Below are 19,316 nucleotides of genomic sequence, written 5' to 3' on the forward strand. Positions count from 1 at the left end.
TCTTCTCTCTTTCTATCTGTTTGTCTTTTCCTTTATCTTCGTTCTTACCAACACACACTTCTCCTTTCCATTCGCACGCTTTTACGTCAGTTTTCTTACACAAGGGAAAGGTAAGTTAATTGCAAATCGAGCCAAAATTATCACCTTTCGTGAGAATAGTTTGTTCTCTGTGCAAACACAGTAGAATCAAATAATAAGCTCCGTCGAATAAATGTTTGGGCAAAGTATACAGACTCATCTTGATAATACACTTTATATTGATCGATAGTCGTTTCTTTTCATAGTTTGCGAATTCATTTCTTCGGATATATAAAATAATGATGTGTGAAACATGATGTATCTGCTTATAAAAGCTTATATATTTCCTTGAAGAATATACACGTGATTTTCTGCTGTAGAAGGGAAAACTGTCAAGAACAGAAAATGGATCGCGAAATTTAAGATAATTTGTGCGTAAGAGATCCTGGTCCTGATGAGATCTTCTATTCTTTAATCATACTTTACGTCAATAAAATTTTACCGAGCATCATTCTTACATGAATCTCTCCTATTTATTTCGTATCGACGCCACGAAACGATTTATGTGTATGTCGGATTTGCATAAACCATTGAATGCAGAAATATCTGTAACGAGACCAGTCTTTCACGGAATCGCATTTCGAGGTGAAAAGAAGGGCGAAGAATACAACACGACTCGGTCTAAGTGTGCTAAATGCAGGCAAAAATATACCCGGTTCCTCGAAGGAGAAAACGATTTCCGTGTGCAACTAAGCTATGCTGCAAAGACGTCTTGCGGAAAATTGCTCTCGCGCTTGACGTTCCTATTTTTGTGAGAAACTGGCGGGAAAAAAGCAAGACCGTGTTCGAGTGAGCACTTCACGACGAGCAGGGGTTGAAGATGGTGCAGAATAATAAATATTAAGTAATGGGGAGATATATATGCTACGCTTGTTTATATACATATATATATATATATGTATATAGATAAAACTGTAATATATACTTTAAAATATAACAACTACATTTTTTATATAATAATATAATTAAAATATAATTATATTTTTTATATAACAATTATTTTTCCCTGGCATAATATACTTTGAAGAGTTGGAGAGATGTGCAGTTATAGGGTAAACTAGGGTATGATGGCCATAGGCTGTAATTTTTTCAATAATCACTACATAGGGCGCTTTTTTAGTCATTATCAAAGATAATCGATATTTACAGTAGTTTATGTGCATACATTATTCGAAATAACGATATTGTGAATCTTACATCATATTTTTACTTTTGACTACCTGCAAAGTTTTTCACGAGTCCACTAAAAACTGTTAGAACGTCGAATAAATTACAGTTAAGTTATCGTAATCGACGTTAGACATATTATAAAGCTATGTAAATTGTTATATGACCTATAATTTTAATTTTCACTTTTACTATTTTTTTATAAATATTATGGCCATTTTTCTGTCACTATGGTCATCTTTTTCTTAAAAGTTGGATAAGATGACCAATACTTATGTTGTACTGTTTTAATAATATAAAATTTCAATTAAATATTTTCTTTTTAATTTCGATAATATTATGTAATTTAAGCTTCAGTTAAGATAATATGCCAAACACTATTAAAAAAAGTAGGTTTTTCGCATTTTAAAAAACTATGGCCATCCTACCCGAGTTTATTCTAATAATATATTAATATAATTTATTTAGATAAATATGAATTAAAAATTGTATTATTTTTTTAACAATTTTATCGGCAGTCTCATCGAATTTTGACAACGCTATCGTGTTGCATAGGTTACATGCGTCAGAGCTAGTCATTTGCCCTTTAAAAACTGTTTGACGCTAGAGTGGCAGACGTTCGTCCGATAAATATTTCACGGCAGAAATTTTTAGCATCCCTTATACTCTCTACTTTATATGCTACAGACGTGACCGCGCGGAACAAAATCGCATGCTTTTATATCGATATCATCCTGGACGTACTGTCGCCATGCGTTCCTGCGAGAATAATACAAGTTCCCGAAGTATTGTTCGATAACGAAAACTTGTCCCCTTACGTTTTGTTCTAACAGCTGGCTGCGTATCAAATTGCTCCAAAAGACGGTATTTAAACTGTGACCTTCTCTCAGTATGAAGTGGATATCATCTGTAGTATTTTGCCATGAATTACCATAACTTTTATACGAGTTTCTCCCACGAATGTCAATGAGAAAGATAAAAAAAGAGAGAAAGGTAAAAAGAAGAGAGAAAAAAGAGAGAGAGAGAGATAAAATTCAGTATATGTGAAATCTCGATAGTTTTCTTAAATAGATCGAATTAAGAAAGATTCGATTTACGCCTCAACTATTTTTTTTAATTAAATTGCTATCGCTCGAGATTTTCTACCGTAAAGTATTACTTTCACGATCGATCGCAATTATTGTTCCGTAATCGTCGTTACTTCCACGTTTTGCAACGATTAACATAAAATCTCATAAGGGAGACAAAGATCACCGTTTAACAACTGCTTTTCTCCGCCCTCGCTATCCTTAACGCAAAGGAGCGCCCTTATTTATTCCCGGTTGCGTGTCGTTGAAAGTGGAAACTTGCCATGACCGGGAAAGCGGTCTTGAATCGCGCCGAGCAAGCGAGACTTTAATCGAAAAAGTTGGTCCATTGCAATTTGTCGCATTCGTTACCTCCGGCCGGTTGAGCACTGGCAGACGATCGCTCGTTTATCCGCGACGTCGAGCGTCCACGCCTGTATTCAGCCATGGTAGGATTTTGTGAGGGAAGACGCTTACAATTAATCCGATATAAAAACGCGAACTGAAAATAGAAAGCGTTAATATTTAGTTTTAATTAAAAAAAAGAAAAAAAAAGTTGCTAAAGTATAATATAACGTTTGTGTGTTAAATATGGACGTATCTCTGAAGCTACAACTATAATCACATGGAAATCTGGCGCATCTTTATTATTGCTATTACTGTACTATGAGAAATTTTTGTCTTAATTTTGCAGTTTTAAAAGCTTTAACATCGTATTTTACTTACAAAAATAGTTCAGCGTCTCTATCCCAGGGCGTATTACTGCGTTTGCGAATAAAGTCAAGCTGCGTTCAAGTAATAGGATTAATGTCGCTGGCGAAAATTTCGCTCTAGGTGCGGCGACGATTTTAATACAATGACAACAAATGACACTGAATCAAATGTTGCGGGATATGAAATAATGACGATGAGAGAATCGCGTACTACTACGTACTAAATTAAACATTATTCGAAGAAAGAAACAGAAGGCCCGGGAAAGGATAAAACATCTATATTTCTTTCTAATCTTGTTAGCCTCGTACTTCATCTTTTTCTTTTTTTTTTATCTTTCGCCAATGTTCGTTTACTTAAGCGAGCGTGAAATCCGACTTTTTCATCTTCGCGTAACACACATTCGCGGAGATTCGATTACTTTTTTACGCGACTTTCCTCGGAAATTGACAATACATAATGGCACGTAACGCAGCCGGAATAACAATGATTAATTGCGCGAGACATTACTTTGATCGATGAATTGATGCGGCTGTTAACCCTGTATAAGCGATTAGCTATTTCTCTATCTACAACGCAATCAGTTCAAACGTACTGCTACCGTATAATAGTAGTCATTTATCATTCAACAACGGTGTCGACACGCGACAAATGCGCTTTTTGTCGATGCAGCATTTGCTATCGATGTAAAATAAGTTCAATAATCAATCTATTAGTAGCCTCACGCATATGTTGTCGTAGGAAATTACGTAAAATAAAAATGACGTTTTATCAAGCTAATTACGATTTATTTTTTTATTTTTATACACTTAATTTTTGATTGCAAAAGAATATCAAAAAATTTAAATGAATTAAAATAGAGAGAGAATCATTTTTCATCCTCTATCGTTAATAATTTAATTAAAGATTTAAAATACAAGCCTATATTATTTCGGATTTTCAAACATATTAAGTGGCAAAGAGGCTTTATTCAAGCTCATTAAAAAAGAAGAGTCAAATAATAATTTTTTAATAAAAATTCATATATTCTCCTCTTTTGCATTTAACACGCGATTCATATAACGTTCTCGAAATAGTTTTTATATGTCATTTCTTTATCTTTCTAACAAATTTAAGCATGCTTGATTATAGAATTTGATCTTCAATACCTTTACCGTCACCACAAGCATTGATGCTATGCCAATCTGTCTCAGGTTGTCGCTCTTTTTCTTTCTGAATATTCTCGGCTCATTTTCTTACGATAAATTGGATAGTTTATAGGCAAATACGTGCGCCTTCGGGCAATATATATTGATGTATACTGATGTATATTAATGGATTAGTTGTCTACGAGAGTTTGCCCTGCAACTAATTGTAAGTTAGTTGCTTACCGTTGATTTAAGAGAACCTAAGTAAAAGTCAAAGTCTAAGAAATTGGCTCTACCATCTTTATAAGATGGAAGAATATTCAAAAAAGTATACTATAAGTACTTTTTCTATAGTATATGCTCTTGTAGTTGCCTGTCACATAATTGTATTATTTTAATTCGGTATCGCGTGTAAGAATCAGCTGACACTTGATGGATCGCTGGCTTGACAAAAAAACAAAGTACGGGAGACTGATTATTAATTAATCTAGGCGAGAGATATGTCCTTCATCATGACGTAGATTGAGCCAAGTTAAACCTATATTGCAGATAAATTAAGATAGATTGTAAACATAACGTTAATTCTCGACGGCGTGGAAAATTCGATTTAACGCCGGTCAACTATGGCCGCGCTTTATGCATTACTATATCGTTGTCGTAACTGGGGGTTTAATTACAATCCCGAAAATTTAATGTAATTTGACACTGCATAAAATGCTATTTCCCCCCTCTGCTCTTATGTCTCACAACCGTTACACGCCGTCAAGGATTCTAGTGTAATTTAATAAATTAAACGCCATGTTAAGCGCAATAAATTTATTGTCACGTCGCGTCGCCTTTAAAATGGATAGCGCTCGCGACTGATTTGATTAACCGTTAATCCATAATCATGATTACATTACGATTATATCGCCACTTTAGAGAGTAATAAGTATAAAATTCACGTACATTTTAATAATTAATATTCTTCTTAAAGATCTTGAATGAGAAAATTGCTCGTAAAACGTGTGCAATACCTGACAAACTGTTTTGCATTCGTATATGGAGGATTATAGTTTTAAAATAGACATCTTAATGTAGAAGATAATCCAAGTTTTTTGTGCATCAAAAATAAAAGTTAAAAAGTGTAGATAGAAAAATACAAAAGCTCGTTATACTAGAAAATAATAAGTACGAATATAATAAGTTATGTTCTGTGATATATATGATATTTTATGCTCTATGATGTATATTATGTTCATGTGTCTATTGTAAAGAAGTTGGGATCGTGAAGATGTAATTAAGATGGAAACGTAAAATGAAAAATGTAAATGTCGGAAGTCATCCTATTGCAGGACAAGGATAATGAATAAATAATAAGTCGATATATAAGTTGATATATATGTTAGAAGGTTGTTAAATAAAATATTTTTCCTAAAGGACGTAGATAATTGTCAGAAAACTTTTAATGCGTAAAATATTTCACATTTACTTGTATCTCTTTTCAACTATAAACGAAGTATACATAAGAAACTTAAGAAAACAAAAAAGGAAAAAAAAAAGCATTTATTACAGTTCATATCGGTCTATTATATCCGTACTTATTATTTTTTAGATAAATAAATTAAATTTCGATAAAAGATTACATATTAAAGTCTATACTATTCTCTTCAACGCTGGTATAATATTATTTCAAATTAGATGTTTTGCTTTTAGATTCTATTATCATGCGTTTGCAATTTTACCGACGTCGAATACGTAAAAAATTTCACATAAAAATTACTATTAAAATTACCATCTTCCTTTTGAACTTGTAACGGAAATTCTTGCAGAATACCTCAGTGGTGTTCGTCCTTTTTGCATCGGTGCAGTGGAACTACCGACAATGGGATGTCTAAAAGTACGAGGTCATCAGCGACGCGTCGTTAAATTATGTGGGGAGGAGGTCGACATTGGGTGATTAATTAAACGAAAGGTTAAATTAAGCGAGATAGCAATAATTCTCGCCCGACGCTACAGACGTTGCTACGTTGGGAAAACGAGTGCCATGGCACTGCAGCAGTTTCATGTGCAACGTGTTTACGGTCTGCGGTCCACGCAGGGTCATACGTCCCATGTGAGCGAACAAGAAAGAGGGAGAGCGAGAGGGAGAGAGAAAACGATATTTGACATCGGTTCCCACAGGATGCAGCCGAGGTCAACTTGTACAACGCGCATTCACAGATACCGAAACAAGTTTAAAAATTGTCCTGATGGTGAAGAGTTACATAAAAACGATAGAATAGAAATGATAGACACACGAATCCAAGAAATATAAAATTATATATTTCGTGAAAAGATAATTTTTATTTCATTCACTTTTAATCGGTTTTTAAAAAGGGTGCTAATTAATATTACGTGTCACACGGGCGGAGCAAAATATTTAACGTCGGTGCTGCGTGGTTGCATGCTTGTCGGGTGGAGATCGCAGGGGGATGCTATTCCGTTCTTCGCAACGGGAACCACGACCTCGTGTATGTACAGTCGTCCGTATGTACAGAAGCGTGCAACGCAAACTAATTTCATTTACTGCCCCGCCGTGTGTCTCCTCAGCACCTAACTTTACTGTCAGAGCGGGCCCACAGAAGCGTCGGTCTCGACCAAGAACCAGTCCCCCGAATACCGAAGCCTTTCTCGTCGACACGCCGCCGTTCCAGCTTTCGCGGCTGCTGTCATCAATGGTGTGCAACCGCTGCTTCTGTCAGAGCTGTACCGGCATCGGTATTTTCCAGTCCTTCGGGGATTCTTGCATTCAGGCACGAAATCTCTCTCTCTCTCTCTCTCTCTCTCTCTCTCTCTCTCTCTCTCTCTCTCTCTCTGACAAACTTGGGAAAAGACGTATTGAAAGCAACGACATTCGTCGTTCCGCATCGACCTCCAAAGATACGTAAATATCAACTTCTCTAGAAGTGTTTTACACGAAAAATGTAAATTTTCAGTATTTTCGGAAACTTTCCCTCCAAAAGATAACTCTCGCTAATAGATCTTTACGTAGGTTATCATTTTTCATGAATATTGTAACATAATTCGCGCGCAAATTATATTTGTGTAAGAGAAGAAAATTCTCGATCACTCAAAAGATATTTTGCTAATGTAGATAGATCTCTAGATGTCTCAATTAAAATTTATCGCTACTTTTCGTATCTGTTAGAATATTGTTTGTCATGTATAGAATTTCTAGCAGCAATATTCTAGCAGTACCTCTAGAAAATTTAGATCCCATTGTCAAATATTAATCACAAATATAATTGTCTTTGACAATAGGTCTTAAAGATAGAAAAATTTTCTGTCAAAATTACACTAATAGTACAGATATAAATTCTGTCTCTGTCATTTAAATTGATCAAGTGCAAAATATATGCAGTGTCACAATATTTGCTAATAATTTAGCTGTTTCAGTAAGTTAATTTTTTACATCTAGAAAATTTTTGTTCAAGTTGCAAGATCATTTTTTTGAGTGATGATTCCTTTTGTGCAACAGTAAAGTATAATAATTATCAAAAACACTCGAGAGTATCGTCGCTGTGCACTTACTGCAAATGTCAAATTTTCGTTTTGTTCGGGTCTTTTAAATTCCATACAGTGGACATAATTCAGCGTGATAAATTACATCATGTATCATGTTTAACAAAAGCGATGCTGGATGAGACAAGAAAAACGTGAATACGCGACAACTTATAAATGGGATAAAATTTCGCGAGTCTTTTTTCCGGCTTTCATGAAATTTTCCAGCTAGACTTAAAAACGAATCGGACTACGCTGCATAATGAAATGCTTTGTATCTCATTGATTCATGACGTAAAACGAACTATATATTAATGAAGCTTAATACGCGATGGCGTGTCTTGCCCTCTCGCTTTTTTTTTTTTTTTTTTTCTTATTCCCGCCCAAGTTTTATTCAGCGCGACAGCTGAACGAGTCCGCCGCTCGCTATTATACGGATCGCGGATAATGAATTCTTATGCTCCAGAATCAGTCCGTTGAAATTCTACTGTTCCAGCCAACTCTTGCCAGGAATCTATAATAATATATAATTCACGACAATGAAAGCGAGTCGTATTTTTTAACGCTCCGTAGCTTTGAAACGCTGCGATTTCAGACGTACAAGGAGTAAGAATTACTTACATGTGCGATCTAGATTTGACTTTTCCGGACCGTTTCCGCCAGTTGACATAGAGCCTTTCAACTGCGCGTAAATGCTCGTCAAACAAGGAAAAGTTTCGTGAATTAATTACACTCCGCTCGCATAACCGCGTCAAGTTTGCCTGACATTTAGATTATGCATTTCTCGTATTTACCGAGAAGCATTTTGAGCTAGAATGACTTCGTGCAAGTAAATTTCGAATATAATGGAGCTATTAAGTTTAAAAACCTTTTCGCATCATGCGAATTTCATTCCATTTGCCTCTCTCCCTCTCTCTTTCTCTTTCATTGAAATATAATATATAGTTAAAAGTATACATCTTTTTAGGCACCTGCCTTTCGTGCATGGATAGTCATAAAATGTATTGATATTTTAATGTGAGATACAAGTCAAAGAAGAAAGTATCGTTTATAATTGCGATGATTATTATCAGTCGACTAATGGCCAGATTAGGGTAAACTCGAGTAAGATGGCCATAGTTTTTTACAATGCAAAAAATATATTTTATTTTTGTTATTTTTTAATAGCGTTTGGCATATTATCTTCACTGAAGCTTAACTTATGTAAAATTATCGAAATTAAAAGGAAAATATTTAATTGAAATTTTATATTATCGAAATAGTACAACATAAGCATTGGCCATCTTACCCAACTTTTAAGGAAAAGATGACCATAATATTTATAAAAAAAATAGTGAAAACGAAAATAAAAAGTATAGTTTTTAGTGGACTCATGAAAAACTTTGCAGGTAGTCAAAAGTAAAAATATGACATAAGATTCACAATATCGTTATTTCGAACAATGTATGCGCATAAACTATTGTAAATATCAATTATCTTTGATAATGACTGAAAAAGCACCCTATGTAGCGATTATTGAAAAAATTACAGCCTATGGCTGTCTTTTCCGTATGGCCATCATACCCTAGTTTGCTCTAATAGAGGATTGTCAGAGCTCCTTATTGACACTAATAACAATGTTTGAGTTACCTGATGCCGCCTCTCGTCGTGTCGTAGTTCAAGACTCTGTTGCCGTGAAGCCACTGGACGACGCTGTACTGCACTTGCATCGCTATATGACGCACGACGCATTGTAGTTCGATGGTGCTATCAGCCTCGTAGTACTTGTCCCGCAATGGTTCGCCCAGGGCGTCCACTATTTGGACGGACGGTGCTGAAATCCGATGCGAAACGTGTTACAGACCAAAAAATAAGACTCATCGATCAGTTTTATTTTTTTCTCCGATTTACAAAATCGTGTCGAGATATCGAAAACGGTGAAATAGAAATTCTGAGATTTAATAATAATGATATTTTTCGTTAAGTGAGGAAGGAGAGTAGTACTTTTTCAAGAGTACATCGTTATCTCTCTTTGCGAACATTTGACTATGTTTAAAGTCATAATTTTTCGATTAAAAAAAGAAAAAAAAGATTGGCATCGTAGCCAGTTAGGAGCTTTTCACGAGCACATTTTCCTAAAAGTTTTTATCTTCTTGTAAGAAGTTTTGAAGCTACTATATTGAGGTAAAAATATTTACTACATTTGGTTTAAACATCGCAGCGTCGTAGCTTACGCGAAAGTTGTATATGCGTGATGTATAGTTTATAAGAAGCATATATTTCTCGTCAAACTCTTGTAAAAAAATCATTCCATTATTACAGCAGTTTTTGCTGTAGCGTGTGAAACTAATTCATTCACAACAAATCTGTATTAATGAGAAATCACTGTATTAATGAGAAATCACTGTATCTCGCAAAATTTACATGTATTTTTTCGCAGTTTTGCGTAACAATATGAAAAATTAAATTGCAAGAACTAGTTTACATCAGTAAAGAAAACATGTTCCATTATTAACGTCGGCAAAATTACTAAGAATAAAGGAAGCAATCGGTCGAAACTGGAGCTTACACGAGTTAATTTCGTGAACATAATACAATATATCACGCAATTTTTCATTTGCACCACACATTTATCATTGTCATTGTTTATGCAACGTATAATTTTATATCTTACGATACTTGAGAGAGATTCTTATATTCTACAACGCAATCAAGGTTATTTGCTGACAGATTGTCGCGGCAATTTGCGCGCCATGAAATTCGGCCGTATATACGAGCGTGATATTGGATTACATCGAATTCGACTTCAAATATTTAACTTTATGGGCCAATAAATATCTCTCATATTGACGTCATTGGCTTGTCCACACGATCGAACACCCAAACGTGATCGAGCCGTCCAATTCATTCATACATCCCCATCGGCGTCTTCCGTCGAACTGGACTATTTCCAACACTCTCTCTGTCTTCTCTCTCTCTCTCTCTCTCTCTCTTATACCGAATAGCTATTTACCTACCTGCGTACCTACTTATATCGCGTCCACAAAGCCGAGCAACGTACGGCTATCAAAGGAAAATTACGAAAAAGAGAAACGTTTTGAAGATAGATCAGAATCTTCCTGCCCTCGATTCTGGTGCTTGACCTCATGAATACCACGCAAAAATCTCTCTCGCGCTCGCCCTTTTTTCTCTCCCTCGGCCTTTTTTTTTTCTTTACGTTCCCCACTTGAGGTACGCCGCGTTTTATTCCGTCCGCTTTTACGCAATGTGCGATATAAAATTTTTTCCCATTCCACCATGTGTGGAGATATGTTTTTCGTTCATTTTCCTTTTCTTTCTTCTTCACCCGATAATTCCACGTTAACGCTTGCAAATTTCGAGGTATTACATATTTTCGCAGTTAGTACGAATAATGAAACTTCAACCAGATGTTTAAAAAAAAGTACTTATCTGTGTTTAACATTGTTGCAGGATGAAATGTCTACTCATAAATTAAGCGAGAAATATTTATATACACATGAAAATATTTTTCTAATACAAATCTGAAACGCTAAAATTTCTTGTAATATCAAGTCGAAAGGACATTTTTATTCGTATATCATTTTTGTCGCGAAATGTGTGAGAAATAAAACTTGAAGATATCTCGCTGATCAAATTGATGGGAAAAAACATCATCCATTTCGTTTTTAAATTCGAAGAAAAAAATTAAGTTTCATATAAAGCTCTTTGTAATCGGTAAAGCTCTTCCATTCTTTTATTAACATCTTGATGGAAAAGACACGCGTCGACTAAATTGCCAGAGAGATTGGCTGCATAGAAAGACAGACGACAGGTGGAGGTCGAGAAGAAAGGACTGCATACCAAAATCTCGGCTACTTCATCTCGCGCAGTCTCAACCTCCTCTCTTCTAGATTAAGTGTTGATCCTTCGTTTTACGTGCGCTCGTCCTAACAAAAGCGACGATCTCTCGGCGTTCCTTGAATATAAGTGTCCAGTGAGACAAACGGTATTATTTACTTTGCATTGTTCTATTTGTGATCATTTAATATTAATCGTACGTCTCGAATATTTATTTAAATCATATTCATCGTCGTCCGAAAAATTACTTTTTCGCTATTTGTATTTTGTACCGCATTAATTGTAAATAATTGCAGACAGTTTCATTCGAGAGATTAATTGATTTATTTCATCATTGTCCGTAATTCAAAACATCGATACGTACACACATTTATATCCATTCACGTACGTAATAATTTGCAATTTTCTCACGCCAATCCAAAAAGAGCATTGATAATCGATTGCAACCTGCGACAATAGTCGGGCAGGATGCATTCACGTCACGTGCGTTAATTATTGCACGATTCAAACGTGATACATCGGTGAAACGCGATTGCAAGATTCGCACAATAGACAATTGTACTCGCCGCAATTTAACTTTCAAAGTTAAACAGATATGAAAAGAGAATTGGCTGTACCGGGTGACTGCTGTAAGCTCGCAATCCGACGATGCACATGTTTCTTTCAATAGCATTTGATGTATTGAACCACGTTATAAACGATCGTGTGAAAACCGGGTATACAAAGGCGCCAGCAGCGTAGAACGATTAAATTTTAATTGTACGACTATCGAATGATATCTCGATAATAAGGGGCGCGAGAAATAATTGGCTAATAAAAACCACGTCGTGTCGCCGCGACATCGGCGAAAAAGAGACACGTTATTATTCGTAAAAAAAAAAAAAAAAAGAAAAAAGAAAAACACCCAAACGATGCTTTTTCAAGAAATAATCGACAAACACTACAATTTTGACAAATTAATGAAGAAAATGGAAGGATGCATTAAAATAAGAATGCTGGGGACATTAAGCGGATAATCTCTTTGAACTCGCGTTAGGAAATTTCCCGCTGTAACACGAGGAAGCTACACTCATCTCACCCCACGCAGGAAGGTGGAAGCTTACGATATAATCTCACATCGGCAAAGGCGCGCGAACTAGGAAATAAATAAAAGAGAAAATCCGGTCCAATACTTTTCCCCCTCGTAAGCTGGTAATTTTATGCGATCCAACGAAACCAGACATCGTATTTTTAGCTACAATAAATCGATTAGAATCTTTACTTACGCATGTTATCTTTCCGAAAGTCTAAGATATATTTTATGTACAACTAGAGCAAAAAATTCTTAATAAAAATTGTACTGATTATTATTATTTTTTTTTCCTAAAGTTATAATTTCGAAACTTTTTTGATAAATGCAGATCCCGTTCCCTATCTTTATTCTCTCATCTTTCGAAAGGTTGAAACTGTCGTTTCCGAGAAAGACACAGTGTTATTGTCCACCGTTAGCCTTTAAAATTATACAATTTCTCCCCCACATTTATTAAAATTTTCCTACCGTTTGCAAGCGTTCCGTTGTCCATTTCTCGCTCCAGTTCCCTTCTAACATTTCGTTCTCGTATCCCCTCATTTTGCCGAATGGCTCGACACATCTCGATTTTGTCCCAAGTTAAAACGAGATGGAGTTCTTCCGCTTTGCACTCTAGTGGTCCTTCCGAACCGGACAGACTGTGGATATTCTCTTTCCTCCGTTCCCGTTTATCTCAACTAAGGTTCGTTTTCAATTATCTTTTTAAGCGATTTCAGCCGCAAGAACACCAAGTCAATTTATCCGATTGCTAGCAAAATTTCGCAATTCGAGCTTCTCTTCTTTTTTTCTAATTTTTTGACGCTATTATTGGAACATATTGCTAGAGACATATCTCGTCTTTCTTTCTTGATTTTCAATTATTTTTGCTACGATTCAAAGGATATAATTCTTTGCGTTTGATCAAATAATCTTTCGTTTAGAAGCCAAAGAAAAATCTACATCACAATCACTTTAACTATCTAATCTCTTTTACGTTTCTACTCGTCGTAACGTAGTTAAATTCCGTTTCAAAGGCACGACGCGGGTGAAACAAAAAGGTGTTAAATGGAGAGAAGAGACATGTAAACTCGAGAGAATAAATAGTGGAAAAATTTTCGCTCTTTGCTCCGTTTCTTTTAAGAGGATAAAATAATTGTGTCAGATTGCTCAAAAGAAATTCTCCTAGAAATATTCACATTTTATATGCGGAATTTGAATGGGCCATATGCAAAAAGCACATTAATTTTACTCAAAGCGAACGTGAATCGGAGAAACGTGCAAAAGTGTTTATCCCTTTTGGGCAACTAACGTTTTAGTACGATAGTATGATTGTCGTTATCACCGTTGCAATCTCGGTATTAACGTTAGGCGACAGCTGTGTTAGATCCACATTATCACTTACCGTTTATGTGTAGATTAACATAAATGAACTTAGGCGGATGGGTGCTGATTTGACACTCGTACTGTCCCTCGTCGCTGCTGTTAACACGTTTGATACGCAGACGCCAGTTGTCCGGGTACTGAAATTCAATGGTGTACCTCGAATCACCCGTATACGTTTGCAAGCCAACTGTCAGTAGACTCATCTTCTCGCCATTCTCCTGCCGTCGTACCCAGGATACCTATAATTCCAAATTACGACGAATATGGTTGCGTTTCCACTCGAGACCTTTTCTCAGAGGATTTAGCCTATGGACGCGGCTCATTTCCATAATCCTTCGCTCATTTGCAATTTCATTAGTAATCGCACAAATGTTTCCGCAATTCTACAATTATCCCGATGATATTTGTGAACGTCGGGAACAGATTGTTGAATATTTTTTCAAACCCATGTGTCTAACTATCGGCCGATGTCAAGAAACATGTGTAAAATACAGGGTTGGCAAGTAACGCGTTACTTGTAACGTCGTTACCGTTACAGTTACTTTTTTTTTTCTGTAGCTGTTACGGTAACGTAATTACATTTTTTTAGTAACAGTAAAGAATTTAACAGTTACTTTTATCCTTACTTTTTATATATGGAGCCTATTTATGACATATTATATTTTCTACTTTCGTATATTCAATCTTCAATTATCAACACATATTCATATAAATTTAAAATTATTATATTAAAGGTTTTAAACAAAATTATGAAAATACAAAAAATATATCGTGTATTTGACTATATTTATAAATTTAATGTAAACCTAAATTTTTTTATTTACACTTTGAATGTTTTAAAATTTTTTCCTTATTATTTATGATTTTACCAATTTAAGATAAAAAATTTAAAAAAATTTATTGATATTTTATTAATATTTTAATTATTAATTTTTTTAAACAAAATATTACAAAGGTATATTTTTTATTTAATTTCTGATTTTGTTTTAACATTAAAAAAATAACGAAAAGAGTAACGAATATTTACTTTTTAAATTTAACGATAATGATAACTAGTAACTTTTGATAATAAGTAACGAATAACGGAAACTAGTAACCTTCCCATCCCTGGTAAAATATCAACAGGTGTAGGTTCGTATTCGGTTGTATCGACAATTCTCATGTTACAGATTTTACGCATGTGACGCCGTTATTTATTCTCTAAGAAAAGTTTTATTCTCCACAAAGTATCGGACTCGAATCAAAGGATCAAAATTTCAGTTTTTACGCCTTTATCTTCACAAAGCGCGATTAATATTTCTAATACGATATACGAGGAACAATCATTTAATATATTTTTTTATTTTTAATAATGATAAGAATTATTTTAATCAATTATCAATCACGTATTCATGCTGATAATAAAACAATTTTAGCGATATATATTTCATAAAAACATCTTATTGTTATTCAAATAGATATGCATGTAGTAGTCACGCGGAATAAACATTTGTCTAATTGGAATGAAATATGCATTTTTCTTGTTTTTGTTTTTAAGCTTGTATTATTTGTATAGTAGAAATTTGCAGGAAACTGAAAATGATCAATCCAGATTCGTATATATATATATGTACGTTCATGTGAAAGGCAGATTGAGGCATGATGAACGCGATATATCGGCTACTGCTTTATCCACATAACTGAAATTGAATAATGTGTTGCCGAGTAATCCTATTAGATGTACATACATATATATCATCTTCTACATGAATATCTACAAACATTAATCAGATATTATTGGCGCTCTAGAAATTCAAGATCGTTCTTGATCATCGAGTACAAAGATACATACGAGTCTAATTTTGATTTACATCAGATCTATTAATATCTAGCTTATTCCAAAGTGAAAAATCAACGCGAGAAAATGTTTGGCAAATTATATGTTAGCATTTTTTCCATACATTAATAAATAATATTTATAAAAGAATTTATATTATACGTACAGATAATTATTTAAAATAATACACAATGCATAACTCTGTTGTATTGGTTAATTATATATTGTATAATTTGCTACTAGGTAACAGGATATTATCTGTTCAAAAGCTAGAGAGATTCATGTACATATAACCGATATCTGACCGCATAATTTGTTCTATAGTTCAGGGCATAGCTAATGCGGAAACGGTTTGTTACTGCATTACGAGCAGCAATAAATACATTACAACTGAATGTGGCAGTAGTTGAAAAAATACAAGCGTTATAGCCTTGTAACGCAATACGGTTTTCTAATTAAATATTATATCTATTTTTGCCAAAGCCTTCAAATTACAATAATTAAAATACAATCAATGTACAATTAAAAATATCTATATCTGTCACGTTATGTACGTAAAGAAAAAAGTAATCGTAAAAATGGAAATAACATTTTTTCAAAGTTTGCAAGATCTGAGTAAAAAAGTATTCGGATTTACTGTATTAAATTATTACGCGCAGATTACGCAAATAACCAGATTGCCGGCAGAGATTACGCGAATTTCTCCTTAAACTCGTTCCTTCAAGTTTAAAATATACGAACGTTCGCGCGCGAGCACTAGCAAGATTAATCATAATAAGCTAAACGTAGCTTACCCGGACCGTAATAAGGCAAAATATTCCGAGATTAGTCGTGAATTATTGCGCGAATTCGTAACGGTGATTAAAAGGCACGGGCCCGTGGACCGGACACGAGGAAAAACGGAAAGAGGGAGGAGGAAACAGAATGACCGAGTGTGATTGCACTTACTGTTTTGTCCTGCAGCAACGATATCCTACAGTCGAAAGTGACACTGGCGCCAGCTTGTACCGTAATGTTGGAGCTCTCGCCTTCGAAATGAGGGCCCCATTTGTGATCGTGGTGATGCTGATGCTTGTTCAATGTGCTGTGCGTGTCGAAGATGTAATTCAGCATTGGTGCATCGGTTGGCACAGATCGCTTCGCCGCCGTCGTCGATTTCGTGGAAATCGAGTCGGCCACCAAAGGCAATTCTGTAATACAATAAGATGGAAAAAAATGTTAATACGTGAAATATTATTTTAAAACACTTTAATCATAATAAAGAATTATTTCAAAATTCGCACGGAAAGATATTATTATGAGTAACGTTTTATTTTGTTTTAATACTCTCTGAGAGAATTATTACCTCGTTATACAAGTGTAAAAGCAAATAGGCATAAATTATATATATATATATAATGGAGAGATGTGTATTTTGTAATGAAATAAATATAAATCGCACGCGAGAGCGTTGTGTATATTATGTTATATTAATTTAACATTTCAAACAGCGCGGCATATAAATTACATACATATTATAAATACGTGCGGCATGTACCCGTTTGAATCGTCATGACCGTTTACGACGTAATGTCAAATTTACGCGTATCATATTTTCATATCACGCGATTCTCTTTTCGCTTTTTGCATTCAATCTGTCGTATCCGATCTAACTCGTGACTTTGTTTAATCGATTCGCTGGCATTTTCCCGTTTCGGGCCATCGCTCAGGGTTATCGATATCCAGCCAACCTGCCAATAACGATTCATATCGGCGTAAATACGCATTTATGGCCGTAACAGGCCAATAACCGAGACACATGACATCCTCGAGTCAGTATTCTGGACATATGACATCTTTAATCTATTATAGCATTCTTGCTGCTTATGTATGATGTAATTACACATGATGTAATTCTCGATTTTTTCGCTTAGTATGTTTCTATCCACTAAGAAAGTTCACAAGTTTTCTTAAAAACAAGAAGAAAATGCGTATAAGGATTTCTGTCAGAATGTTTTCTGTTTTCTTTCTACTATTAGGATAATTATAATTGTGTAAAACATCAAAATTTATTATATTCTTTATTTATACTAGAAAAAGCACTATACTAAAGAACATGTAATTTATGAAAACTTTAATTTAATCAACCCTTGCATATTACATTTTAAGTGAGAAGTTAAAAAAAATTCCTTTGTCTTTTCTAAATTGTGGCTTTTTTAAAAATAAATTAGTTATTAAATTAAATTGTAAATTTCTTTTTTATATCAAAGAGATGAGGTACTATAAAAATTATGTAACAATATAAAAGCATTAAAAAATTTTAGTTCTTTTAGTTTCTGTTACAACAACGGACGTGTTAGTTCGACTTAAGCGACAACATTTCGTTAACATACATCGTTTATTGCTCTTCGCTCCTAGTACTTTCAACTTTGATAATGATAATTTCCACAGTTACATTTTATGCTCCTGACAAAATTTGCAAAGTACAATCCGACATCGTCGGGTGCGTGGAATATCTTTACTACGGATATTTCGTCGTGAAGTAGAAACTTTTTTCTAAGACGGACGAGAAGACGGAAGCATAAAAATGTAAGAGAGACAAAGGAAGAAAGAAAGAGAGAGAGAGAGAGAAAGAGAGAGAGAGAGAGAACAAGTAAGATTTCGCGTAGTACAACTATGGAGAAAGTCATTGCCGTGTTTCAAGGATCACCAAGATTAGACGCTAACTCGAGACGACGAGTTTTTCTAGATTTCTACCACGAAGGAAGCGTCCTAGCAAACAAACTAGTTGCTGACTGCCTGTAGAATCGAATGTCGAGATACGAAGCGTCGAGCTTGAAGCTAAGAAGAAATAAAAGAGAGAGAATAAGGAGGAAATATTTCTTACTAAGTTGTAATGGAACTACTATACAGTTTGTACCGATCGTTTTGTCTTTTTTTTTTTCTTTTTTTTTTTTTTTTTTTTTTTCTTTTGTATGTATATATGCGTTTCTCGGCAATAATTCAACAGATTTTTTATATAAATAAAAATATATAAATCTTTTATTGTGAAAGACGGTTGTTTTCTCAAGAATCATTAATTAATATGCAATTGAATATTTTTATACTTAATACCGAAAATCACTTTACATTTAGTAAAAACTTTTTTTACAGTTTTAAATGAAAAATCAAATTGAAAATTGTGGACTTTTTTTACGCTTGTGACAACTACCTTCTCTAAAGTATAAATTTGAATACACGTATGCCAGGATTGTGTCAGCAGTATGCCGCACATCGGAGCTAAAACAGCGCTATAAATATAGGAAAACGAGCGATGGGGGATACGTCGAAAAATTTTTGACGTACCGAGACGTGCAAACTTCTCTTTCCAAAGTCCCGTCACGTAACGCCAACAGAAGTTCCATCCGAGAGAGCACGGCGGACGTAAAGCCCGTTGCAGTCGATTGTTCCACGACCGAAGACGAATTGGACCACTTGCACAGGTAATCCTGACTTTCATCGAGTCAGCGATAGGTGCACGGGAGTTTCCCCCGGACCGGCAGCCACCGTGAGATTCGACATGGAATTCACGGCGCGGCGTC

The 19,316-nt window shown here is 34.8% G+C and overlaps 1 protein-coding gene across 5 annotated transcripts in view; it reads right to left on the reverse strand.

Annotated features, from left to right (window-relative positions):
- Positions 1-19,316, reverse strand: part of LOC140664840 (limbic system-associated membrane protein) — a 142,675-nt gene that overhangs the window by 6,973 nt on the left and 116,386 nt on the right. For all 5 annotated transcript variants that reach the window (XM_072890355.1, XM_072890354.1, XM_072890353.1 and 2 more), the window contains 3 exons: positions 16,705-16,946; positions 13,960-14,179; positions 9,302-9,485 (listed from right to left, as the gene is read on the reverse strand). In XM_072890355.1, the coding sequence (XP_072746456.1) occupies positions 9,302-9,485; positions 13,960-14,179; positions 16,705-16,946 (646 nt within the window). The remainder of the gene's footprint in view (positions 1-9,301; positions 9,486-13,959; positions 14,180-16,704; positions 16,947-19,316) is intronic.

The sequence above is a fragment of the Anoplolepis gracilipes genome, chromosome 4 (genome assembly GCF_047496725.1).
Source record: "Anoplolepis gracilipes chromosome 4, ASM4749672v1, whole genome shotgun sequence".
Taxonomy (NCBI): Eukaryota; Metazoa; Arthropoda; class Insecta; order Hymenoptera; family Formicidae; genus Anoplolepis; species Anoplolepis gracilipes.